Source organism: Pollicipes pollicipes, unplaced genomic scaffold, assembly GCF_011947565.3.
Source record: "Pollicipes pollicipes isolate AB1234 unplaced genomic scaffold, Ppol_2.1 Scaffold_3447;HRSCAF=4054_pilon_pilon_pilon, whole genome shotgun sequence".
Taxonomy (NCBI): Eukaryota; Metazoa; Arthropoda; class Thecostraca; order Pollicipedomorpha; family Pollicipedidae; genus Pollicipes; species Pollicipes pollicipes.
This window is the reverse complement of record NW_023596297.1, coordinates 38,382,013-38,407,263: the sequence shown is the minus strand read 5'-3', so window position 1 is coordinate 38,407,263 and position 25,251 is coordinate 38,382,013. Positions and strand designations below refer to the sequence as shown.

General features: G+C 67.6%; 1 protein-coding gene across 1 annotated transcript in view; it reads left to right on the top strand.

Annotated features, from left to right (window-relative positions):
• The window catches only part of LOC119091546 (serine/threonine-protein kinase PLK1), a 58,384-nt gene that overhangs the window by 27,172 nt on the left and 5,961 nt on the right, over window positions 1-25,251 (top strand). Inside the window, exons 3-5 of the mRNA XM_037214356.1 lie at window positions 8,220-8,336; window positions 14,449-14,660; window positions 23,008-23,103. Of these exons, the coding sequence (XP_037070251.1) occupies window positions 8,220-8,336; window positions 14,449-14,660; window positions 23,008-23,103 (425 nt within the window). The remainder of the gene's footprint in view (window positions 1-8,219; window positions 8,337-14,448; window positions 14,661-23,007; window positions 23,104-25,251) is intronic.

Sequence of the window (25,251 nt, the reverse complement as noted above, 5' to 3'; positions counted from 1 at the left end):
ATAAGTGATGCAGAAGCGCGGCCGTTCTCGGCTGCTTATTATGTACGGCGCGACGCGGCCGGGCGGCGGTTCATGGCTGCCGCCCTGGCGCGCCGCACCGCCGGCGCAGAGGGCGCTGCCTGCAGCTGGCGCCGGCGGCTTCAGGGGCTGGCACCAGGCGCCGTCAGGGCAGGCCGATACGGGGGATGACGTGACGGTGGGAAAGATTGCACAGACGTTGGGTCTTAACAGGCGTGAGCTTTGAATGCAGTGGCATCCGGAGCCTGCGTGGACCAGGCAGAGTCAACAGACAGACATGTAGAAACGTTCATTAATGTGGCATGCACCCCGATCTTTAACCAGGCTATTGCGCATGCTGGAATGCTCGGCAAGGGGTCTCTGTCGTGCTCCGGGACAGCAGACGACTCCGGCCCGGCCCAGCTACTCTGCAAACGCGCCGCCCATGGCCGGCGCCTGGTCACGAATCACGATCTGCGCAGCGATGGCAGCGCACGACCGTGTCGCAATGGCGCACCACCGCGGCGCATCCCTGCAGCCGCCACCGGCCGAGCGGCGCGGCCCGGCCCGGCCCGGCCCGGCCCGGCCCGCCCGCGACTTACGGTTGCCACACCATGATGCCGAATCGGCGGATTTTTATAGGAGGCTCCAGACTCGTTTTGCAGAGGTGCCAAGGCCGGTGGGTGGCGCCGGGCGCGAGCGCGGGCCGGCGACTCGGCTCGGATCGGCTCGGCCGCTTGCTGACCGGCTGTTCCCGCGGGGACGTCCGCTGCGTCTGAGGGCTCCCCGTCCCCCGCCGTCCCGGAAGGAGACTGCCGAGCCTGGAGCGCCGACAACTCCACCCGCCCGGCAGGTGCGCAGATACGCGGCTATTGAGCTGCAGCAGAGCAGATGCGGGGTGGGCGCTGAATCTCCCACTCATGTCCCGCGGGTGCGGGTGCGGGAGCGGCCTGGAATGAAGAGAGCACTGGAAGGGAAGGGGGGAGGACGGGACGGGAGAGAAAGAGCGTGTGCGCTGGTGCTGACCCGGTAGCCCGCGGCGGCCCCAGTGTAAATAAACAGCGGATTGCGGGCTGGAGGGCCGCCCTGGCCGTCAGTCGGAAGACTGGTTGTTTTCAGTTATGTTGGGGTGGGAGCCGCCACGGCCGACACGCACGCCCCTCCCCCCTCCCATACACAACACACGGACGGACGGACGGACGGACGGACGGACGGACGGAGATGGGGGCCTTCGACTCGACATTAATTAGAGCACAGGCCGTCACGGAGCGCCGTCACGCGGACACACCGCCGTGCGTCGGCCGTAGCGCACGGACACGCAGCCGTCGCGCGCGCCACGGTGTCCCGTCCAGGAGGCGAGCCGTCGCGGTCGGCCGGGCTCGGAGTGACGCCGCGCTGGGGTAGGTCATGTCCGGTGTGCCAGCGAATGGCGACGATGCCACTCGGTCATAAGACGCGCCGGAGCGTTGACCGGGCAGCCGGGGACCGGTAACTGCGTCACCAGACCGGGCCGGGCGCGGCTGGACGGGCGGCGAGCGCGGTGGGAAGTATTGGGTGATGGCGTCTGTCGGGGGACGATTACGCGGATCTCGGGTCGCGCTCTCGCGGTCTCCAGATGTTGCGCCGTGGCACCGGGTCTGGCCGTGCGAGATAGCAGCAGCATCCGCCATTTACGAGCTGTTGCACGACGACGCCACGCTGCGGAAGGCGCCGAGCGCATGGATCGGGCGCCGCGTCCCGTCGCAGTGGAGCGCCGGCGAACTGCAGTTCCGTACGCTGCTGGGGCCGGTGGGGGCCGCGCCGGGGCGGCAGGTGGACAACGAGCATTGCTGGGCCGAGGCGTCGCGGCATGGCCGAGCAGCGCCGCTCGTCTGGCTGCAAACCCCAGTGTGTGGACGACCGGTAATCGGGCCGATCGCCGCCGGCGCCGTTCGTGTCGGCCGGCCGCCACCCCCGCGCCATCTCGTGGCAGGGGGCGGCGCGACACGGCAGCCGGTCGCCGTCGATATATGACTGTGATGTCCGACAGCGGGAGCGTCGCCCAGCGCGGCCGGCTCAAGGCCGGACGAGCAGGTGCCAGCCGCGCTCGGCGCCGCTGCTCCAGCTTCGTGGCCGGATCGGATGGCCGACTTCCCGCGGAAGGGATCGTCTTTGCGCGGCGCCCACCTGCCGTCGCTGACGGTCGGCCGGCGCGGTTCGTAATCGCTTCCGCCGGCCGGTCTGCGCGCGCCACGCCGAGCGGCCGGCCGTAATCATCCGTTCGATCTGCGCAATTCGGCGCACTTTCGTTTTCCAATCAGGCGGTCATTGTTCGGCGCTCGGCGATGTCGACGGGGCGGCACTGGCTGAGGCTGTGGCAGCTGGAGAGGGGGCGGCACCCGCCTGGCGGTCCGGTTCTCCGCCCGCACGGCTATATCTTCGCTGATGGTGTGTCACTGGGTGTGATACATGCCGTGTACTGTCATCCGGCCCGTCGTTGGCAGTGTACTGTCAGGAGACTGAGTGCTGAGTGCTGAGTGCTGAGTGCTGAGTGCTGCGTGCTGCGTGCTGAGTGTTGAGTGCGCTCGCCCGGGATCTCGCACATCTCTCTTCGAACCTGGCCATCAGTCATGTACCGTCGGCAGGTGACTTTGTTCCGGCGCGGATATGGACGTGAACGTGGATGCTCCGCGGGAGTGCGCGTCTCGTTCGTGACCCGACCATCAGCCGTGTGGCCACCGAGAATCACCGCGCCCGCAGTCAGGGCCTGGTGACCCAAGCCGGGAACTCCCCCCCCCCCCCCCATTGTATTAGTGTTCCACCAACCGGGATCACACTGATACAGCGACCAGCGGCGGCTGCCGTGGCCGGCGGCTCGCCGTCCCCCGTCCCCCGGGCCACATCCCGTCTCCGATGTGGTGTCCCCCTCCCCAACGCGGGGGCCTGCCCTGTCGGCTGGGACCGCGTGCCAGCCCGGGAGCCTGTCAGCCGCCAGCGCGACAGGCCACCACTCCGATGACAGGCCGCCACTCCGATGACAGGCCGCCACTCCGATGACAGGCCACCACTCCGATGGCAGGCCGTCACTCCGATGACAGGCCGCTACTCCGATGACAGACCACCACTCCGATGACAGGCCGCCACTCCGATGACAGGCCGCCACTCCGATGACGGGCCGCCACTCCGATGACAGGCCGCCACTCCGATGACAGGCCGCCACTCCGATGACAGGCCGCCACTCCGATGACAGGCCGCCACTCCGATGACGGGCCGCCACTCCGATGACAGGCCGCCACTCCGATGACAGGCCGCCACTCCGATGACAGGCCGCCACTCCGATGACAGGCCGCTACTCCGATGACAGGCCACCACTCCGATGACAGACCGCCACTCCGATGACATCCGTCAATGCCGGTCGCCCAGCCGGAATTGCCGGGCGGCGGGCGGAGCTGATCGCGGAGCGCCGCCGTGTCAGGGAGAGCTGATCGCGGAGCGCCGCCGTGTCAGGCGGAGTTGATCGCGGAGCTCCGCCGTGTCAGGCGGAGTTAATCGCGGAGCGCCACCGTGTCAGGCGGAGTTGATCGCGGAGCCCCGCCGTATCAGGCGGAGTTAATCGCGGAGCGCCGCCGTGTCAGGCGGAGTTGATCGCGGAGCGCCGCCGTGTCAGGCGGAGTTGATCGCGGAGCGCCGCCGTATCAGTCGGACTGCGGCGCCGCCAGGTCGCCTGATATGGCGGCTGACACAAGGGGCCGGCGGCCGACCACAGTCTGGACCTGGTCAGACTGGCTGACTGAGCCGAGACACTGGCGGCAGCGTGATGCTGTTGTGACGAGCGGCAGGCGGGTGGGCGCGGCGCGATGGCTGGCCAACTCGGCCGGCGACATCTGATAATTGATAACTGTGGCCTGGGAACCCGATTGACTCGCGCGCCCATGGCCCGGCGCGGCTGATTGATCACGCTCCTTAATGAGCCGTTCTGATTGGTACAGGCTGGCGAATTAATCGGAGCCGGGCCGGGCGCTGTCTGCTGGCGGACGTCTCAGCCATGGAGGACCGGCGGCCGCTATCGTTCGGACCGGGATGTTGTTGGGGAGAGGCCGGCCGGCCGGGCAGTGATCGGCTTCACCTGGAAGCGTATGCGCGCGGCAGTAGCCGGTGCGACGGGCCCGGGCGGACCGTAGCGTTCTGCTCACCGCTGGCCAGCACAGGACAACCACGCGTGGCCGTTGACCTGCATCCATCGGACGATACGGATAGCGATACCGATTATGTATCAGGGCGATGTCATCGGCCTGCATCGGCGCGTGCTCGCCGCGCGCGCGTGATCGCCCGCTGGCGCCAGCCCCATGCCACCCCGCTTCGAACGGGCTCGCACATCTGTGAGGGCTCTGGCCTGGTGGAGCCAGGTGACGGCCTCGCGTCAGCGGCAGCGGCCATGCCTTGGTTGTGTGCACGATTACAGACGGTAGGCGTTTCCTTCGCATGGTTCGGAATGGCCACAATCAATGACCAGAAGGCAGCTGCGCCTTGGTGCTAATGACAGGACACCTTGAGGAGAAAGTCAGCTCGCTGCGGCAGCCAGCCGTGCCGGACGCAGGCATGTGCGGTCCCTCGCCGCGGCCGCTGCATCCGGTGGGCGTCGGTCTCGCCACGGTCCTTGGCCGGGCCCGACGTGGCCGGTGTTGACACGCGTCGGCCGCCGCCTGACGCCGGCCTTGGCCGCCCCGAATACCGCGCACCATGGGCCGGACCGGTCTGCTTGGCGCGCGCGCCAGCAGGCCGCCAGCGTCGTTACCGATGCCGCGGCTGGCGCTGACGTCACGGCGTCCTTGCACCGCGGCCGGGCCGAGCCGGGCCGGCGGGGCGCGGTCGCCGCCGACGGTCGATGGTTGGTTCCGGCCGCGGCCCCCGGGGGCTCTCCGCCGGGGCCCGGGTGGCGCTCCGCTGGCGGTGGTCTTTGTGCGATGCGGGAGACTAATGGGCCGTCGCTTCCGCGGCCGCCCGGCGGTGTCGTCGCCCGGCGGCCAGCGGCGGCGGCGGCGGCGGCGGCGGCGGCGGCGGGCGCGGACGCCGTCGCGTCGGCCGATCGCCAGTCAGCGCCACGGCCGGGCCTGTTTGTCCGCTGTCAGCCACGTGTTGTCACACGGGCCCACATGTGCGCGCCGGCCGTGGGAGCGTGTGGCTTGCTCGGCGAGGGGTCACTGAGGCGGCGCATGGGGCCAGAAATACGCCGCAAGCCCCCCGCCACGACCGGCGGGGAGCGTCGCTCCCTCTCCCTCCGTGTAGCGACTCTGGACGAGGCTCAGGGCTGACACCGGCGCCACACGGAGTTGAGATAAGCGCTGGTGCAGCACAGCGCCGGCTGCGGCTGCGGTCCGAGCTGCCCGTCAGCTCAGCTCGGTAAGAGAAGCACCGTCGTTTTCAATATAGCAGTTTAGCTTTTCCACATCACGTACACTGCTGCTGTTTGTGATCGATCGCGGGCTTTGCACTGCCGTTGACTGAAATACAGGAGAATCGCATTCAGTCGTCAGCAATCTGATCATTGTTGGACGCGGAAAGAAAGCGCGGTTGTTGCCTTTTGCTGTTTCTTGGCGGAAGTTCCGCGCCATCGTACTGATGCCGTGGGGAGCGAAGACCCACTGCAGAGGCGCGACGCCGCAAGTCATGATCGACCAGCCAATAGCCGCCTCCCGCGGCTGCGGCGCGCTCTGATGGCGCGGCGGCGGCGCCACTAATATAACAGCGCCAGGTTCGTCTCACAGAGTTAAGATCAAACGACCCGGGGCGCCTGGCCTGCCTGTCGAGCTCCTCGCCTGCCGCCTGGTCAGGCCGCCCGTGCCGGTAGCAGGGGCGTGCCATCGGGCGGCGCCGGGTGTCTCTTGGCGACAGTCCTGCGGCACCGTGCCCAGCCGGGGGCCGCCTCAGTGGCCTCCTCGCACCGCTGGCTGGAAGGGAGGGAGCCAGCAAGAGAGCCGCGCTTGGACGACACCCAGCGGCACGGTTCCAGCTGGGGCGGAGTTGATCTCTCGCCACGGCGCGCTCAAACCGAACGCGATCGCGGCGAATGTTTTCTTTGGGCTGCGGCTCGGAATGGACACGTCCTCGCCTCGAGCACTTCTGCCGGCGCGCTGTAATGGATGTTGCATAAGCTGCGAAGGCAGCTGGCCGATCCAGCTCCCCGATCGCCGGCTCCGCAATCGCTGTCGATCCGCGCGAAGTCCGCGGGGCGTGGCCCGGCCGGGTGTACCGCTCGTCCGCCCGGCCCATTTCATCTTCCGCCCAGGCGCCTGCGTCGGACGCTGATACATCGGCCGTACAAATCACCGATCTAAGGCGACTTAACCCCGAAAGGAAATGGTGCGCGTTAAGCGCCACTGAACCGCGTCGGCTAAAAAACCGGCCGGCCGCCTCGGCCGGGATGGATGAACAGCGTGCATGCAGTCTCGGCTCGGGATGGATAACTGACGGGGTTTTCTTCACTTATTGCCTTTCGGTGTCGGCTGAAGAGACCCCTTGTTACCCGACTGCGCTGATAAATATGGTGGAATGTGTTTTGGGGACTGGCCATCAGCAGACGACCTAGACTTATGTTTATAGCGCCCATTGGGCCTGGGGACAATGTTTACTCTGTCTGCTCCTGCTTCTGCTCTTCTGTTAGCGCCGATAGGCGCCTGTTTATCATGTCAACGTCAAAGTCCTTACCAATGAAACTGGTCATCGCTGCGGCGTGCTGTACGCTGAGTCTGCCGGGTGTTGGAGGCGCCGGGATGTCGCCGATGTGTGGCGGAGGGCCCGTCACGCCGCTGGCACTCGCCGCAGACCAGCCTGACGTATCATGCCGCAGGCATGTGTCACCCTGGCGAGCAGCCGTGCCCGGCCGGGGGCTCGGCTCGGCTCGGCCCGGCCGCCTGCCTCTGTTGGCTCGCGTCCGTCGTGCTCCGCCGCGTGGAGGAGCGTGGCCGGCGCCGGCGGGTCGGGTCGAGCCGCCGGCCGTGTTTACCTATCCCGACTTTCGCCTGGCTCCTTGCGCTGAGCAGCGCCGAACGCGAGCAGGTGTCGGATCGCCGACTGCCCGCGGCCCGACCGGCCAGAGCGTGAACGGCTGCCAGCCCTGCTGGTCGGCGTCATCCATCGCGCCGCCCGGCGTGGCGAGGCCCAGCGCGACCCGACACCCTAATTGGCCGTCCTTCGTCGGCCGATGCTGGGAGCGGCCGGCTGCCAGCGGGCCGCCGCCAGATAGCGGATAGGGTTTCGTCGGGAAAAACGGTCGGCGCCAGGGCGAACGGGCGATTAAGCCAATCGGGGCCAATAAATTCGTCGGTGGCGCTGACGGCTCGCAGCGGGACGCGTCCCAGGTGAGAGAGCGAGAGCGAGGGCCGCGGACCTCGCTGCCGGGCCATGCGATTCCTCCCGCCACCCTCGGTCGCCGTCCGAGTCGAGCCGCCCGAAACGAGCGTCGATAGCGCCACGCGAACGTTCGCCTGGCATGCGCCATTTTTGGCTGGAGCGCGCCACATTGTTGCCAGTGCGTGGGGCGATATTTTGAGAGTCCGCCGGGTGATAATCTGTAAAATACCGCTCCCTGCCAAGAGCGCGCCGGCCAAAGTAAGCTGCTGCGGCGCCGGCCGGCCGGCTGGCAGTGAGTTGCGTGGCCGCTGCGTACGGACGCGACCTGCTGCGCCGTCGGTGGAAACAGGGAGACGGCCGTCCGGCTGCGCCCCACGACCGCGGCGGCCGGACGCCGAGCGCGGCGCGTGGAAGCCGCGCCGACGGCCGGCGGTGTGTTTTGCAAAGGTGGCTGGCAGATGCCGGAGAGATACCAAAACAAAGGCCGGCAACGACTCGGCCGCGCCACCGTGTCCTTGTGGCTCGACTTGGGATTACAGTTTTTTAGGTGAATTACATGGCGCGTCGCCGGGGACGGTCGTGACCTCGGCTGCCGGCGAAGGTGACGGAGGGGCGGCGGGCAGTCCTCTGCGCCGCCTGCGGGGCTCTGACCTGACCACGGCGCCTGCCGGCCAAGTCAGCTCGCGCGTGCGGCCCCCGGTTCTCACGTCCGCTGGCTCCCGTGTTTGTCTGGAGCATTGCTCGCTCGGCGCCGCGAACGTACTGCCGGCCTGTTTGGCAGGCGTGTTGACCACCGGCGGCCCCGGCCGGTGGAAAGTCGGCGCCGACGTGACGGCGGCGACGCCGGCCGCCCCCGTGACCCCAGGGTGACCCGCGCTCTCTCCCGCCGACAGATCGCGCGCGAGATTGACCTGCACCGGCACCTCCGACACCGCAACGTGGTCCGCTTCGAGCACTGCTTCGAGGACGCCGAGAACGTCTACATCATCCTTGAGTACTGCCCCCGTAAGGTGAGTGCCGCGTGCGAGCGGCTCGGCCGATGGCCGGACCCAAGAGGTCAGCCGAGTCGAGCTGAGCCGGGCCGAGCCGGCAACGACTCAAGGTCGGCCGTCATTCGAAGGCGCCGAGTCGCCGGGGGTGGCGCGGGGACGCACGTGGCTTGGGACGACCGACCGGCCGGTCCGCCGGGCGAGGCAGGACACAGGTTACCAAGTGTGCAGGTCTGGCTGGGGACTACCGAATGGTGAGACAGTCTTGAGGGGGTTGACTTGGGACGAGGGACCCGCCCGTCGGGGACAGTCTGTCGAGGCATGACTGGAGACGCTTGGCCCGCCGCCTCAGACTGAGACCGTTCCTAACGTGACAGTGTATCTCACGCTGTGCAGGCGTCACGCAGGGCCGTGACGTCTCACGCTCGGCGCGCGTCACGCCTGCGTAGAGCGGGGACCGTGTGGACGGCAGCCGGCTGGCCGTCTGTCCGTCCGACCGGGCTCCTCGAAGATCAGCAGGAGACGGCCGGGACGCCGCTCTGTCGGCCGCCCCATCGCCGCTGATCGCCGCACGGGCCTCTGTGCAAGCTCAGACACGCCTGTCCGGCCGGCCGGACGTCACCGTCCGCCTGTCCGGTCGGCCGGACGTCACCGTCCGCCTGTCCGGTCGGCCGGGCGTCACCGTCCACTCTGCCCGGCGTGGCGCCATTCTGCGCTGCCAAAGGCCGACAGCGGCGGCCAGCCAGCGCCGGCGGCGGCGGCGGCGGCGGCCGATCCAGGTCTACGAGGCCACTGATTGCGCTCGGCACTGAAATGTCTCTCTGTGCTCTCCGCATGCATACCTTATTAGTGGATGTTATGGCGTGATGTGCAATGTTTTCGCGAAAGCTGGCTCCGGGTTTGGCTCCGGCCCTGGCCACGTCCTTGACTTAGCGACCACGGCTTTAACGTAGCGGGCCCGTGCTGGACGTGGTCGGCTGCGATATGCAAGCTTTAATGACACGCTTGTCGGCGACGTGATAGGCAGTTTGTCTGCCTTGTCATGTAAACGGGGATCGAACGTGGGCACGTTATTGTTTTGTTATTACAACCTACGACCTTTGTCAATGTAAACATGCTTATGCATCAGCGTGCTTTCTGTGTAGTCATTCTAAGGTAGAACCGCATCTTTACTCTGACTTAGTGACTATGCAATAGCAATCACATCAAAGTCTTCAAAGATCTCTTTCCAGCCTGAGTTCACAAGTATGGTGCTGTGCAGCCAGCACATATTAAATGCCCGGTCGTCCCTCCAGAGCGATGCAGCGAATGTGGTCCACGCAGAGCGCTCGGGCTCAAGGAGTGATGGGATATTGATGAGCTTTCCCGGCGTCGGCGAGGTCGGCGGTGGCGTTGGCGCGCTGGCCAGAGGGCGGACGGTTGGCGAGCCTGACCAGCCGTGTACTGCCACCGCCGCCGCCGCCGCCGCCGCCGCCGCCGCCGCCCCAGCGCGCCGGCGGCCGTGATGTAGGGGGCGGGCCGCAGGGAGCCGCCTCCCGGACGGGCTCGGCACGAGCCGGCAGAGCGCTGCCCGAGCTGTGCGGCGAGCGGCCCCGACCCCTGGCGAAGCGCGTCTGCCGGCGCCGGCTGGGCCTCACAACCGAGGGGTAAGCTGGCCCGGCCCCAGGCGAGCCTTGCGGTGGTAGCGCGGGACGTTCTCACGCAACTCGGCGGCGGCGAAGCTATTTGCGGGAGCTGCCAGCTAACCGTGGTGTCCTTACACGGGCCCGGGAACGGCGTTAGCTATTTGTGGTAGCTGACATCTCTCCGTGTGTTGTTAATCCATCTCCACACAGAATCTCCATGCTGCAGCTGGACAACCTGTCGGCGGATCAAGGCGGTCGCGCACGGCGTTGATCGGCCGCCGCGATCGCTCTCGGTCGCCGTGGGAGCCGGACGCCCTCCCGCAGGGTATCTGCGGCCGTCTCAGAGCGCGTTGGCCCCGAGAGGCCGATCTGGCAGCTCTCCGGGCAGGTGCGGCCGGCCGGTGCCTCCTTTTTGGGCACTGGCCGGCGGCGACAGTGTGGGAACGCTGATGGAGCGGACGATACGGCCGGCGGCCGGGCTCCGGGCGCCGCGGCGCGTCTCGTCGCCGCCTCGCCGCCGCCTCGCCGCCGGGCCGCTGGAGAGGGCCACCGGTCGCGGCAGGTGCCCGGCAGCACGGCCGCGCCTCCGTCACCCGCGGCTCGCCGATGAGAGCGAAATGACTGCGAGAGTAGTGGTCAGCTTTGCGCGGCGGCGTCCGGGCCGGCGCCTCATTTCGCCACCGATTGCCAGACATCGGCACGGCCGGAGGAAGTGTTCGGGGTGACTCAGACCGACCCGGCGCCAGTCCCCGACCGCGGCGAAACTTCCCCGGAGACGCTGCGGCGAGCACGGCACGCATCGGCGCTCGGCCAGCGCCGTGAGAGCCGCTGAAAAGTGAGCGTGACTCGGAGCGTACGGTCCACGAGAGGGCGCCGTCTGGGAGCGGGCGGCGCGGCGCAGGGCCGCCCAGCCGCCGGCGGCGCGGCGTGTACTCCGTGCAGCGGGCCGGTTGCAGACGGGTCTTTGTCCTCGGGCCGCGCCAGCGTACTCTGCTCCAGACGCGACCGGTCCCGGCGGCGTTGTGTCGTCGTCAGGAGCTGACGGTGCCGGACTGCTGCTGGATCCCGGCGGGAGTCGGCTATCGGCGCCGCCATCTTGTGTCGGAGATGACTGGATCGCCACGGTGGGCCGGTCGGCGGGCGACGCCACATGACGAGGGCGGGCCTGCCGCTTCCGCTCTCTGTGCCTGCGGGCTTGACGGGCCTGGGGCAGACGTGCTGTAGGCTTGAATCAACTTGATCCCGTCTGTTTGGTGCTCTGGGTGTGGGGTGCGCGGGACAGCCTCGGTCCCGTCTGTTGGGTGCTCTGGGTGAGGGGCGCGCGAGACAGCCTCGATCCCGGCTGTTGGGTGCTCTGGGTGTGGGACATGTGGGACAGCGGCCGCCTCCGCTGGATCGCCTCCGCAGGCGATGTGGCTGCAGGCGCCCCTGCTGCTGCTGGCCGGATTGCCTGTTCGGTTCGTGCCGACGCATGGCCTGCGCGGTCAGTGTCCTCAAATCGGATCCCTGCCAGGGCATCGGACGGAAAACGCCATCTCGCGCGTCACATTGGGAGCAGAAGGTAACGTCGCATCGTGGAGCTGACCTAGCATTCTTCCTATGCTGTCAGCGATACAATTCGAAATTATCCGGGAATTGATCTTCGTTGAGAATCAAGAATAAATGCGGGTCTGAATTAGCGTGTCTTTTTTTCTAGCTGGGTTTGTTCAGGTTTATATGAGGCTGACGCTCAGCTGCTCCAGCGTTGGTGGGCCAGTCAGCGGCGGCTCTGCAGCTTAAGGCTGTGAGGCTCAGCTGCTCCAGCGTTGGTGGGCCAGTCAGCGACGGCTCTGCAGCTTGAGGCTGTGAGGCTCAGCTGCTCCAGCGTTGGTGGGCCAGTCAGCGGCGGCTCTGCAGCTTGAGGCTGTGAGGCTCAGCTGCTCCAGCGTTGGTGGGCCAGTCAGCGGCGGCTCTGCAGCTGAGCGATGTCCTTCGCCAGATAGTGTGGAAAATTGGGGCCGCTGGACACCCGCCGGCACTCGAGCCCGGATCTCCGAAAATAAATAAATCTTCCAAAGGTGGAACAGGACCAAGTTTCCGTACTATCTGGCGAAGAATATCGCTAAGCTTCAAAGCGGTCAGACTCCTGGCTCACCAAAGCTGTAGTAGTATTTGAGTAGTTTAAGGAGTGGTAGGTGAGTAGTTGGAGTAGTCAAAAAACAACCAGATATAAATAAATCATGTTTGTTGAAAGAGAGCGGGAGACGTATGCTGTGACTTTGCGGCTAATGCACTCATCAAAATACGACGCAGGCACTCACGCAAAATTCCATGACGTAATCGGCAACGAATCCTCTCCGAACCATGCGCCTCCTCGGCGCTGCGTGCCGCGGCCCCGCGGCGCTGCGGGGGGGGGGACACTGTCCGGGTCCCGTCTGGCGAGGGGGACACACACAAACACGCACGCACGCATGCACGCACGCATGCACGCCCGCACGCACGCACGCCCGCACGCACGCACGCACGCGCGCACGCGCGCGCGCGCACACACACACACACACACACACACACACACACACACACACACACACACACACACACACACACACACACACACACACACACACACACACACACACACACACACACACACAGACACACACACACACACACACACACAGACACACACACACACACACACACACACACACACACACACACACACACACACACACACACACACACACACACACACACACACACACACACACACACAGACCATGCCCCGCCCCGGCGCATCCCAAGGGGGCCATCTCTCCCCTGGCAGCAGCGCTGATGGAGTCGCCGGCGGGCCGCGGCGCTGGCGGCCGTCCAGCCGGCCGGTCGGTAATGACAGTCTCCGGACGCGCGCGGGTCGCCGGTGACCGAGTGTCGCGCTCCCCCAGGCCGCGTCGGTCACGTCGGCCGGCGACGGCGGCCAGCCGGCGGCGGGGCCAGCGCGCCACCGACCGCTGGAGGGCGAGGGAGAGAGAGGGTGGCGGCTACAGCGGGGCAGCGGCGCCCAGCCCGCTGGAGGGCGAGGGAGAGAGAGGATGGCGGCTACAGCGGGGCAGCGGCGCCCAGCCCGCTGGAGGGCGAGGGAGAGATAGGGTGGCGGCTACAGTGGCGGCGGCAGCGGCGCCCAGCCCGCTGGAGGGCGAGGGAGAGGGAGGGTGGCGGCTACAGTGGCGGCGGCAGCGGCGCCCAGCCCGCTCGCGGCGTCTCTGCTGCCTGCCTGGTGTGGCTGGTCGCTGAGCGGGTTCGTCGGGCGCGGGGCGGCCCGGTGGGCTGTGGGCTGTGGCCGTGGGGCTCTGTCTCGCCTGCCGCGGGGCGGCCCGGTGGGCTGTGGCCGTGGGGCTCTGTCTCGCCTGCCGCGCGGTCGGCCCGGTGGGCTGTGGGCTGTGGCCGTGGGGCTCTGTCTCGCCTGCCGCGGGGCGGCCCGGTGGGCTGTGGCCGTGGGGCTCTGTCTCGCCTGCCGCGGGGCGGCCCGGTGGGCTGTGGGCTGTGGGCTGTGGACGTGGGGCTCTGTCTCGCCTGCCGCGGGGCGGCCCGGTGGGCTGTGGGCTGTGGCCGTGGGGCTCTGTCTCGCCTGCCGCGGGGCGGCCCGGTGGGCTGTGGCCGTGGGGCTCTGTCTCGCCTGCCGCGGGGCGGCCCGGTGGGCTGTGGGCTGTGGGCTGTGGCCGTGGGGCTCTGTCTCGCCTGCCGCGGGGCGACCCGGTGGGCTGTGGGCTGTGGCCGTGGGGCTCTGTCTCGCCTGCCGCGGGGCGGCCCGGTGGGCTGTGGGCTGTGGGCTGTGGCCGTGGGGCTCTGTCTCGCCTGCCGCGGGGCGACCCGGTGGGCTGTGGGCTGTGGCCGTGGGGCTCTGTCTCGCCTGCCGCGGGGCGGCCCGGTGGGCGGTGGGCTGTGGCCGTGGGGCTCTGTCTCGCCTGCCGCGCGGTCGGCCCTGTTACCATGTACGGGTGCGCGGCGCCACCGGTCGGCCGCCGCCAGTGTCCCGTCAAAACAAGGCGCTGCACCGAGGGAAGGGGCTGATGGTCGGCGCCGGGGCCGCAGCGGGAGTAGGCGGCCGCCGGGCCGATTGCAGGATAAATATGCCATCTGCCGACTGTTGGCCGTCTGCAGACACGCTGATTTCAAACGATGTGAACGGTGATTCAGCCCATTGGAAGGCCATTCAGGAAGCGCAGTAACAACCGCAAACGGCACTGAAAACGTCGGCTTCGACAGGCTCGATCAACAACCCTATGGTTTGGACTGACATTATCACCGTGATGATCGAAGGAACAATGTCCCTAGTGTTTGAGGTATATGGCTAATGCTATTTTTCAATCACGCGCCTTTGATTCAGCACCCCGATTCACAGCCCAGTCATGTTCATGCCATTCTGCTAATTGGCTCGCCTCAGTCGTGTTTCGGTTGGGTTTTACGCGCGCTGGCCGTTGGGCGAACGCGCTGCCGCAGTCCGGTGACGCGTGCCACGCCCGTTTCAGTCGCTGGTGCACGTGCTGAAGCACCGTCAGACGCTGACGGAGCCCGAGGTGCGCTACTACATGCGTCAGCTGGCCGACGGCGCCGAGTACATCCACTCGCAGAGCATCGTGCACCGCGACCTCAAGCTGGGCAACATGTTTCTCTCGGACGACATGGTGGTCAAGGTCGGCGACTTCGGCCTGGCCACCCGCATCGCCGACGAGAAAAAACCGTGAGTGTACCCGCGCTGCGCTCTGTCTGGCCGCCGGCTACAGGGGGCTCACTCAAAACCGTGAGTGTACCCGCGCTGCGCTCTGTCCGGCCGCCGGCTACAGGGGGCTCACTCGTTTATCGGCAAGTGCTCCTGTCATCTATCGAGTGCCCGATGGTCGGTTTTTTGTTCGTGGCGCCCAGCGACCACTCGAATCGTGTTACCCAATACCCCGCGACTTGCTATTTCCCGTGCGGCCCAGGCTACTTATTAGGTTGGATTTAACGCCGTCTTCACTCGCTTATTATCCCTTGTGACCCCTTTGGCTATCGCCCGCTTTGGCCTCTTGACCTGCTGCTCTGTTCGGCATTGATGGTCTGGTATTTCCTGTCGTGTTTGCTATTGTCCAGCGGAGGCTGGTGGGCTGTTGCGCCACCGCCGAAGCCCCAGCCTGCGCCTCTCACCGCTTCATGTCCGTGCCCATCGCCCCGGTCTGCCGTCCCCCTCAGTAGTCTGACGAACGACCCTCCGGGGGAGACACCTAGTCTGACGAACGATCCTCTGGGGGAGACACCCGACCACGCTGTGTCCACACTAGTATAGTGTAGACACAGAAGCGAGCAGGACACGGCCAGGCAATCTACTGACGAGCAGGACACGGTCAGGCAGTCTACTGACGAGCAGGACACGGCCAGGCAGTCTACTGACGAGCAGGACACGGCCAGGCAGTCTGCTGACGAGCAAGACGCGGCCAGGCAGTCTACTGACGAGCAGGACACGGCCAGGCAGTCTACTGACGAGCAGGACACGACTAGGCAGTCTACTGATGCATTGGTGGTGCTCGTAAGGGCTGATCGGGTGCTCACCTCGGCGCCCCGTCGCGTCCCTCGGCGCTATGACCTGAGGTCACGGCCCCCGCCGTAGGGCCATGGCCAAGCTGGGCGGCTGGCGGCGGCCGGCGCCGGTCTTACGAGAGGCAGGCCAACGCTCCGCGCCCACAGTTCATTAGGATTGGCCGCGTGCGTGGGTTCTCAACAGCCAATACCCGCGCCGTCATAATGTTTCGCTCACGGTATTGGGCAGCGGGCAGCAAAAAGGCGGACGAACCTGGCGTGGTCGTGGCCCCTGTGCGGCCGACCGAAACTTGCTGCGTTGCGGTACGGACGGACGCTGTTAAGGGGGGGGGGGGGGCAGAGCGCTGAGCGTGGGAGCGCCATCACTGCTGGCGGTGGAGGAGGGAGGGAGCGCTGTATTGACGGGCCGCAGGATAGTTGGCTAATTTTCGGCCAGCTCGGCACACCGGGCTCCTCGGCCGGCGCTCTGTTTGTCGGGGAAGCTCTGTTGACAGGACTGGTTTGTGCCGTGCGCCAAGGCTGCGGTTTTTTTTGTCTCGCCACTGATGTCTGTCGGCCGTCACGCCTCCGGCACATTGGAATGAGGGTCCTGTCGGACGGGGTCGGGGCGCGGCTGAAGACGGAGGCGATCTTTGTTAGTTCGTGTTGGCGGTGTTTTCAAACACTGCGCGTCTCCACGGCGCTTTTAAACCCCGCTGCGAGAAGGCCTCGCGTCGGCGGCCTCGGCTTCGCGGCATATGTGGGTGATGCCACCGACCTTAGCGGTTACCCATTATTTCTACCACTGGATGTCGTAAGCATTCGTTTTTGTGTGCCGGCGTCAGTAATGGTCTCAGTGGTCACACGGAACAAGGTGCGGACCACATGCCATTGGTGACTGACTCCCGACTCTGTTGGCGTGGTTCGGAGACGTGCGTAGGACCGCCCGTTGATGGGACCGCCCGCAGCTGACCGTCGGCGCACTTAGCAAGCGCTGCCGTCATCATAGCATCGCGTGGTGCTGCAAGCGCTGCACGCCAGGATGCCGCCCATCGACCAGAGAGCGAGAGTCCATAGCTGAATGGAGCGCATTGTGGCGCGGCGTGTCCAACGCTGCGGCACGGTATGGACCTCAGCGCCCCGCCCCCGGCCGAGCTGCGGCCGCTGGCCTCGGCTGCAGCCGTGCCGAGCCCGGCCGAACTGGGTCGAACCATGTTCGGGCATCGTATGGCCGTTTGTAAGCGAAGCCCGGCGGTCGGTGGCGGGCGGGTCCCGGGGTGAGCGCGTCCACCCCGCCGGGACACCCGACCCGGCGCCGGCTGCGACCGTGCGCTGATCGCCGACCGCCAGCTGCTGACTTGGGACCCGTCCCGGCGCGGGGGCGGCATCGGCGCGTGGCGCGGCACGCGGCACTGAGTCACAGCCGGCACTCACTGCTCGAATGCTGGCAGACGTATGTGTAATTGCGTGATTGATGTCGTGCCTGGCGCCGGTGTGAGGAGGCGTCGGTCTGAGGCCCTGGCGTGGGCCGTAGAGTGGCCCCGGATGGGCTGGTGTAGGCCGTGGTGCCGTCTGACGCAGCTTGACACCAGCCGGTGCAGAGTGACTCCACCGAGTGACTCCACCCCATCGGACTGTCCCTAATCAACGACCTGCGGCAGCGACGCGTGGCTGCTGGAGCTGCTGCTGCTGGCGCCGGTGTCGCTTCCACAATATCCTGGTGTCAGCAAAGAGACGGTTGGGGCAGGTGAAACAGTCGGTGCGCGCACGGGTCGCCACAGCTGGGAGGGCCAGCCGCACGCAGGCGTCCGACACGTCTGGCCTTTGGCTCGGTACGACGGGCTGCAGGCCCCGCAGCCGTGCTGCGGTGCTGCCGCTGAAGGGGAGCGCTGGTGGGAGGGAGGGCGTGGCGGCGTTGGCGAGCTGTCACTGCCCGGCCGGACCGAGGCACGGCGGCGTCGCGTGGGAGGGCGCACGGTGAGCTAAGCCGGGCAGCGCCGGTCGCCGCCTCAGGCTCGCCCCCGCCGCCGGTTCACGGCAGGCGGCTGCCGGAGCGCGGCTGCCGCAGTCCGGCGACGGCAGCCATTGTCTGCCGGTGCCGTTTTCACGCCCGGCCGCCGGAGCATGCTCGGCCGCTGCGTGTGGCCCCACGGCTCGGTAGCCGCTGGCGCCGTTCGCTCTCCCGTTCACTGAGCTCCTCAAGCCGGCGGACACGTCACTGCCGGACGGACAGTACGAAACCGTCGCTACATTGTCATGCCGAGTCAGCGCGCTCGGCTGGGGTGGGGAATAGCTGACCAGAGCTCGTCCAAGTGACCCAGCCGCTGCCCCGCCGGCTGCCTACCGCCGGGCCCTATTAAGGGTCATCGATCATCGGCTGGCCCCTTCCGGCGCTGTGCGGGGAGCTGGCGGCGCCCCTGCACCCCCGATCAGCAGGCCTGGCCCCGGGCGCGGCCGGCGCTGAATTACAGGGTTCGCGGATATGGTGGGCATGGTGGCCTGTCGCAGTTCGGCCGTCCGATGACAAATCGTCAGCCGGCGCTCGGTCTCTCCGGTGCTCGGTCTCTTCGGCGCTCGGTCTCGCCGGCGCTCGGTCTCTCCGGCGCTCGGTCTCGCCGGCGCTCGGTCTCTCCGGCGCTCGGTCTCGCCGGCGCTCGGTCTCTGCGGCGCTCGGTCTCCCCGGCACTCGGTCTCGCCGGCGCTCGGTCTCTCCGGCGCTCGGTCTCGCCGGCGCTCGGTCTCTGCGGCGCTCGGTCTCTCCGGCGCTCGGTCTCGCCGGCGCTCGGTCTCTCCGGCGCTCGGTCTCGCCGGCGCTCGGTCTCTCCGGCGCTCGGTCTCCCCGGCACTCGGTCTCGCCGCCACCGCCGCTTTGTTTCCGCTCAGCCGCGGCGCCCCCCGCCTGGGCGACTGATTTAACGCCCTTGAGAGCGTTCGGCGCCAACGCAAAAAAGCCTGCGGCGCGAGCGGCCCTATTTTATTGACGCGTAAAAAGCGTTAAATAGGAGCGGGGTAGCGAACGTCGGCACTGCGTCGCACGCGGCGCTAATCCGCGGTGCGCGCCGAGCTTGTCGGCTGTCGCGTCGAGCGCGGCGCGCGGACGGCCCCTCGACGCGCCTGTCGTGTGGCGGCCGTGGGGTGAGTGGGGCGGCGCAGGGGTACGTCAGGCGCCGGGTCGGTGACCTGGGCGCAGCCGTCAGCCGGCGGCAGCGGCGAGAGTCCGGCTCTCAGGCCGCGTGATTGACGTCAGCGTCCGAGCGCTCAGTGAGCCGCCGGACCTTGCGGCCGCCGGCGGCGGGCTGTACGCCGGTGGCTGCCGGCGGCGCAGAGGCCGGACATGTCGCCTCGGCCACGCGCGATTCGCCTGGCGAACTGGCGACGGGAGGGGCTGCCGCGGTCGGTCGCCGTCGCCGGCGGGCCGGCCGCGCCGTCCTGGCTGCCCAGTGTGCCGCCGCCCGATAGCCGGCCCGATAATATGATTCCGGATTCCGGGCGGCGGGCGTGCGGCGGCTGGGACTCTGTGCGGCGGCTGGGTGGAGGGACGGTCCGTTAGTCGGTCGGGCGTGCCCGGCGTGCCCTGGGCCGGTCACGGCCGTCACGTCAGCCACCGCAAGGGTCAGGGGTCAGGTCGTGCCCCGCCGGACTCGACCGGTCACTCTGTGGGCTCGCGCTTCAGCATACCAGAACGGTGTGTCTCATCACGTGACCCGTCCTCTGTATCGTCATCGCTCGTTTCGTTCCCCTCAAACGGATCGACAGGTGACTGGTGGCCGGTGGCCGTTGATCCCGGCGCGGTCCGGCTCGCTCTCGGTTACCCGGCCAGTCGCCGGCCCGGTGACGGCCCCTGCGCGCCGGCTCGTCAGTGCCCGCGCCGTTTTTGTTGCGTCGGCGCGGCGGGCGACGCTCTAGGCACGTGACGGCCGCTGCCTGTGCTGCCTGTGCTGCCGATGCTGTCGATGCTGCCGGCGTTGTCTCCGTGCATGTGCCGGCGCAATTACTGCCGTCGGAGCACGGGTCACAGTGCCGTGTTGTGGCCGGGGGGGGGGAGGGGGGGGGGGGGACCGGCACGGGTCGCCAGCGCCCGTGCTGGCTCATCGGCCGGTTGTTACGTCGCCGCGCGGCCTGGTTCCATGGCCGGCTTTAGCAGTGACCCCGCGCGTCGCATGATCACCAGGTCGGCCAATGTCGGGGCGTAGTGTCCGCGCTGACGTCGATATCGGGTCGCGTCAGATCAGGTCAGATCAGGTCAGATGGGTCGGTGGGTGGTCGCCTCCTTGCCCGGCACTCCGGCCGCGGCGGAATGCGGCCCTTCCGGCCCGCCGCTGGGCGTGTTTTGTTCTGGAGCGGCGGCGGAGCCTGGCGCCGCCGTTCGGCGCTGCAAACATGTTTATCGGTCAGAGCGCGGGCTAATTGGCCAGTGATCGGCCGCAAAACTGTGAGCGCGCCGAGTGTTTCGGCGCGTTTCGGTGTCGTTCGGGGTGTTTCGGGGTATATCGGGGTGTTTCGGCGTATTTCGGGGTGTTTTGGGGTGTTCGGTAGCTGGGCGAGCCTCCGGCACTAGCCAGCGCCGAACCACTCGGACCGCGAGCCGGGTCCCCTGGCCCATGGCTTTTTCGAAGCCCCGCTGCCCAGCTCTCTGCGCGGTGCGACTCGGTCAGTACCCGGGCTCTGTCCCTGGCCAGATCGGCGCCGAGCCGTCCGGTTGGTCCAGTGGGGCTTGGTGGTCGGCCGGCGGACCCGGCACCGCCGCCCGGACACTCGGCCGCCCACCCCCCGGCGCTCGCCAGCCCGCCGGCGCCGCCGCCTCGACAAAGCTGTTGTCGCGCCGGCAAGCAGCGGCTGCCGGCGGCGGTTCCCATGGCGCCAGCAGCTTGTTAAACCCCCGCGTCATTATCCGCCGGCCGGCCGCGCCGTTTGCGCGTAGATGCTGACGTATTAGACCGAGCACCCCTTTGTTAATGGAAAGGGCGCTGGGCGGGATGGCGGCGGCGGCGGCGGTGATGGGGTGCATTCTTGTTGTCGCCGGCGTCCGGTCGCCTCTGGTCCCTGAACCCGGGCCGGCCAGCGGCAGCCGAGCGTGACGGCGCCGCGCCGCGCCGGCACCGCCGCCAGCGGGCGCCACTGGCCGTGCCGGCTGAGTTCGCCTGGGCAGTGACCGCGCCACGGGCCCCGCTCAGCTGACCTGCCCGGGCCCCAGGGCTGGCGCCAGCTGACCCGCGGCCACCCCGAACGGCGGAGCAGGCCTGTTGCCATCCGCAGACCTCGGCCTCATCTCCGGCCGTAACCGGGTCCGGATACCCACTGGAGGCCGTCCATTACGCCAGATTAATGGACTTAATTGATTAACGGATGACACGAGATTGTGCCAGTGGCCCCGTCCACTGGTGCCTGCTCCGATGGGTGTACACGCGACATGCGCCAACTAGAACCACCCAAACCTTCTCCCGCCCAAGCCTGTCGTGTCCTTAGCCGAAGTGAGCCGGACCAGAACGGGACGCGCCACTCGGGTCTGCTGCAGCTCAGTCCAATCGGTCCCCGGGCAGTGCGGATAGGAACAAGAACTGCGTTCGACTTGTCTGCCTGCTCTCGCCCATTTATGCCGCCGTTTATTACCTGATCTATCTGGCTCTCGCGGCCTCTCCTCGCGGCCATCCATTTGCCGCGGCGGTCCAGCCATTCCTCTCCCTGCGCGGCGCCGCGGGGCGGTCCAGCCATTCCTCTCCCTACGCGGCGCCGCGGGGCTGTCCAGCCACTCCTCTCCCTGCGCGGCGCCGCGGGGCTGTCCCGCCACTCCTCTCCCTGCGCGTCACCGCTGTTCCCGTCGGCAGCGGCGCCCTGCGCGTTGCCGCTGTTTCCATCGGGAGCGGCGCCCTGCGCGTTGCCGCTGTTTCCATCGGCAGCGGCGCCCTGCGCGTCGCCGCTGTTTCCGTCGGCAGCGGCGCCCTGCGCGTCGCCGCTGTTTCCGTCGGCAGCGGTGCCGCGCGGTTCGCCGCCAGTCGTGGCTCCTTCCCGGCGCGGCCCTCCTCGCCGTTTTCGTGTGCCACTAGTGGGAGCGGGTGGGTCAATAAACGCCACGATAATGGACGGCAGTGCGCCGGCGGTGATGGGAGCCAGCCTCAGAGAGCCGACCAAGCGTGCGCACGGCCGCAGATTAATGCACGCTACCGGCAGATATGTTTGTCATTGCCTGTTCGCGCCTGGCGACGTTTCCTCTCACAGGCGCGGGGTGGTTAAACGCAGCCGCGTGGCGCGCCATCGGCCGCGTGCCACGTTGGCTGGGGCTCCTCCCACGTCGAGCCGCACCGAATGATCCGGACCGGCCGTCTGCAGCGCGGAGCACCGACCCCAGAGCGGGACGTTAGCTCTGACACGTGCAACCACTCTGGTCTGAATTGACTCCAGCGGCTGTCTCTTTGGCGATAGTTGGCGCCAGTGCCGCGTCGCCCGCCGCTGTCAGCGTTGACAGCCGGCTCTGGACAGAGCGGTGGTGCACGTGCGGTCGGCACAAAGCGTCGGCGGCGGGCTGCCGACAGCCGGGCGTGAGTGTGCGACCTGCGCTGTCGCCCGCGCCGCTCCATGGCTCGGTCGAATTTTTACGGGCGCCGCGGCGCGCCTGGCCGCGCCGTTTAACCGTAATCGCGTGGGCGGTGTGACCAGGCGGACGCCTCGGGCTATTGATCGACGGCCAGCTGCATCGAGCGCGGCCGGCCGGGCCGTGCCGTGCGCGCTTCCGGCTGCCGGAGCCTGCGTGAGTGCCGGCCCGACCAACGGCTGAGAACGGCGGCCGAGCCATGCGGCGAACGGTGGGAGCCTTGCGGCGGCGGCGCTCGCTCCGTGGGAACGGCGGCCGTCCGGCGGTCCGGCTGGGCTGGTGCAGCGGCCGACGCCGCCCGCGGTCGCACCCAGTCGCCAAGGTTAGCGGCGACCGTTGTAGCAGGCCGGGCTGGCTGGCTGGCTGGCTGGCCGCCGGCGCCGAGCCTGTACGGCCCGCTGAACGGCCTCTGCGGCCGAGCTTATGGGCGCCACTGCTGGTGCACTGCGACCCGGTCAACCGGTGCTCGTAATCGCTCGGTCCGAACCGCGCCAATCCGTCTCGGCTCAGCCTAGCTCCCTGCCGGGCCCAGTGCGCCGACCGACGAAAGGGAATTGGGACGCTGTGCTGGCGCGGTCTGTCCCTTCTGAACTTCGGCCTGTGTCTCCTGACGTTCACCTGTCCCCTCTGACGTCCCGCTTGTCCCTCCAGACCCACCGCCCGTCCTTTCAGGCTGTCCTGACTCCCGCCCACCTCCTGATCTGCTCGCCCCGCCCTGCCGTCCCCGCCCAAGCCGTCTGCGGAGGCCAGCGCCGCTGTGCCGCGCCGTGCCGCCCTGATCGTCTGCGGAGGCCAGCGCTGCTGTGCCGCGCCGTGCTGCCCTGATCGTCTGCAGAGGCCAGCGCTGCTGTGTCGTGCCGTGCCGCCCTGATCGTCGCCGGCACGTCCGGTGGCCTGATCGTCAATCGTCGCTCTACTGACGTGCTGGTGCATTCCGTCGTTTCAGGACCATATGCGGCACGCCCAACTACATCGCTCCGGAAGTGCTGCAGAAGCTCGGCCACGGATACGAGGCCGACACCTGGGCCATGGGCTGCATCATGTAAGTGTCACGTGCCGGCGCCGTGACACGCGTGCCGTGCTCCTTTTTCGACGAATGTCGCATGGTCATGTGGTAACAGAGGAAGCGGGGTAGTCGTTGATGCTCTTCCATTTGGTGGTGAGCAGGGCCACTGCCGGCTCCGGAGCCGGCCGCACGCTCCGACCGTCCGGGCCATCAGCCCGCGGCCGGCGCCAGGGCGGCGCGCTGTCGCGCACACGCGCTGTCCGCGGCGCTTCGTGTTTGGAGGCAGAGGAGCGGAACCAGAGCCCAGACGGGGTCGCGAGCGGGAAGGGGCGCAGTCGTCCAGGAAGTCGGAAAGGGAGCGTTGGGCGGCGAAGCTACGTTTGAACTCGGCGGGTTGCGGCGTGCTGAGGCACAGGCTGCACGGGGCCGATCTAACCTCAGTCGAACATACAGAACAATGCCCTTGCGCACTGCCTACTGCGGGCACATTTTACAATGTTACATCATGCAAAACTCTTGTCTCATTTCACTAACATGATTGACAACGGTGAAAAGTTGCATCGTTGCAGGCGCCAGGATGGCCTGATGATCGCGAGTTATGGTTGTGGGATCGGGGCTGCCGCCGGGTTGCCAAAGGTTGGAAATTGTCGGGTTTGGCGATCGACGAAATCATTAGCCGTCCTGGTCTCCGACGTCGTAATAGGTGGCATGACCAACATTCCTACAAAATCAATTTGGCGAAACGAACGCAGCATGTATTTCAATGCGTCTGAAAACGCTGCCGCTGGACTGGGTGGGTGCCTGTCCGGTGCGGAGGCTTTGGACGTACCGCAGCCGTCAGAGGGGGCCGCCTCTCTCCTCTCACGCGCTGGCCGGCTGCCGTTCGTGACGGACCGGTGCTTCGTCTGCACGGGACCGGCCGGCTGGTCGGTCCGACTCATTCCGTGTGAAAAGCTGGCCCAAGGCTGTCGGCCATTGTGCCGGCCGGTCGGCTCGGCTGAGGGCGATCTGGGACGAGATTTTGGCGACATCTGCAGCGGCGGTGTCGCCACTGCACCGCCACATCCGGGAAGGAACGAAGGCCCGCCGGCCGCTGCAGACGCCCTGTACACCGCTGCCGCCGCTCCAGGGTGTCGCTGCAGGCCGGCACCAGCCTGTCGGGGTCGGCCGGCGCAGTTAGCAGCCGCGCCCTGGCAGTAGCAGCCGCGGGCCGCCTCCCGGCGGCGGCTCCCGTAGTCCGCGGCCGGGGTACGCAATTAGGAGGTGGGCACGTTTCCGGCGGGCCGCATCAGCGCTGCCGGTGGCGGTTGGTAGCCCGCGGCGGGACCATGTGGAACTGGTGCCCCGACGGTCGGTCTGCCGCGCCTCTAGTTAATAGCCATGTGGGAGCCCAAACGCTGCGCCCAATCACCGTCCGGTGGCGGCCAGACTTCAGCGGAGCGGGGTGGGGACGGGGGGGGGACGACTGTCCGGCGCGAGGACGATGATGGACTGCCCGGTGGAGGAGCCTGACTGTCCGGTTGGATGGCATTGACTGTCTGGTGAAGGAAGCCGACTGTCCGGTAGGGGAGGCCGACTGTCCGGTGGAGGGGGCCGACTGTCCGATGTGAGGGATGGCCGCCTGTCCGGTACAGGCAAGTCTGATTGCTCTGGAGGGGAGGGAGGACCGACAGGTAGTGCGTGACCCCGCTCGAATTCGGGCGCGACAGCCACTGACCCCGCTGGAGGGAGGGCACCGGACGCTGCGGTGCGCCGCCGGCTGCAGCCGGTCCGCTGCGCCGTGCCGCTCATCCCCGCCTTATCTGCGGCTGTGCAGTCGTGCCTCTTTGTTTGGGCCGCTGTGGTAATGTGGGCTGTAATTCAGCGGACGTGTCTGCATGAGACGGCCGACCGCCGGCAGACAGTGCCCCGCCATGTTCGGCTCCATCACGGCAGTTTCTCTCAGCGCGCTGGAAAGTCCCCATCGGCCTTGCAGGTGTCGTTGAATTGTTAGCCTCCGCCCTGAAAAGGCTCCCATAAGTCCTCTTCTGCTTAAGTTGGGCCGTTTGCTCCACGGGTAGCGTGGAACCCACTTCATGTGATAGATGTGCTTCATCTGCACGGCTGCTAAATGCCTCGTCACGGTGCTTGATGTACACACCGCTATCTGGCACTCGGTTAGCTGAGCCCCGAATCAATACAGCA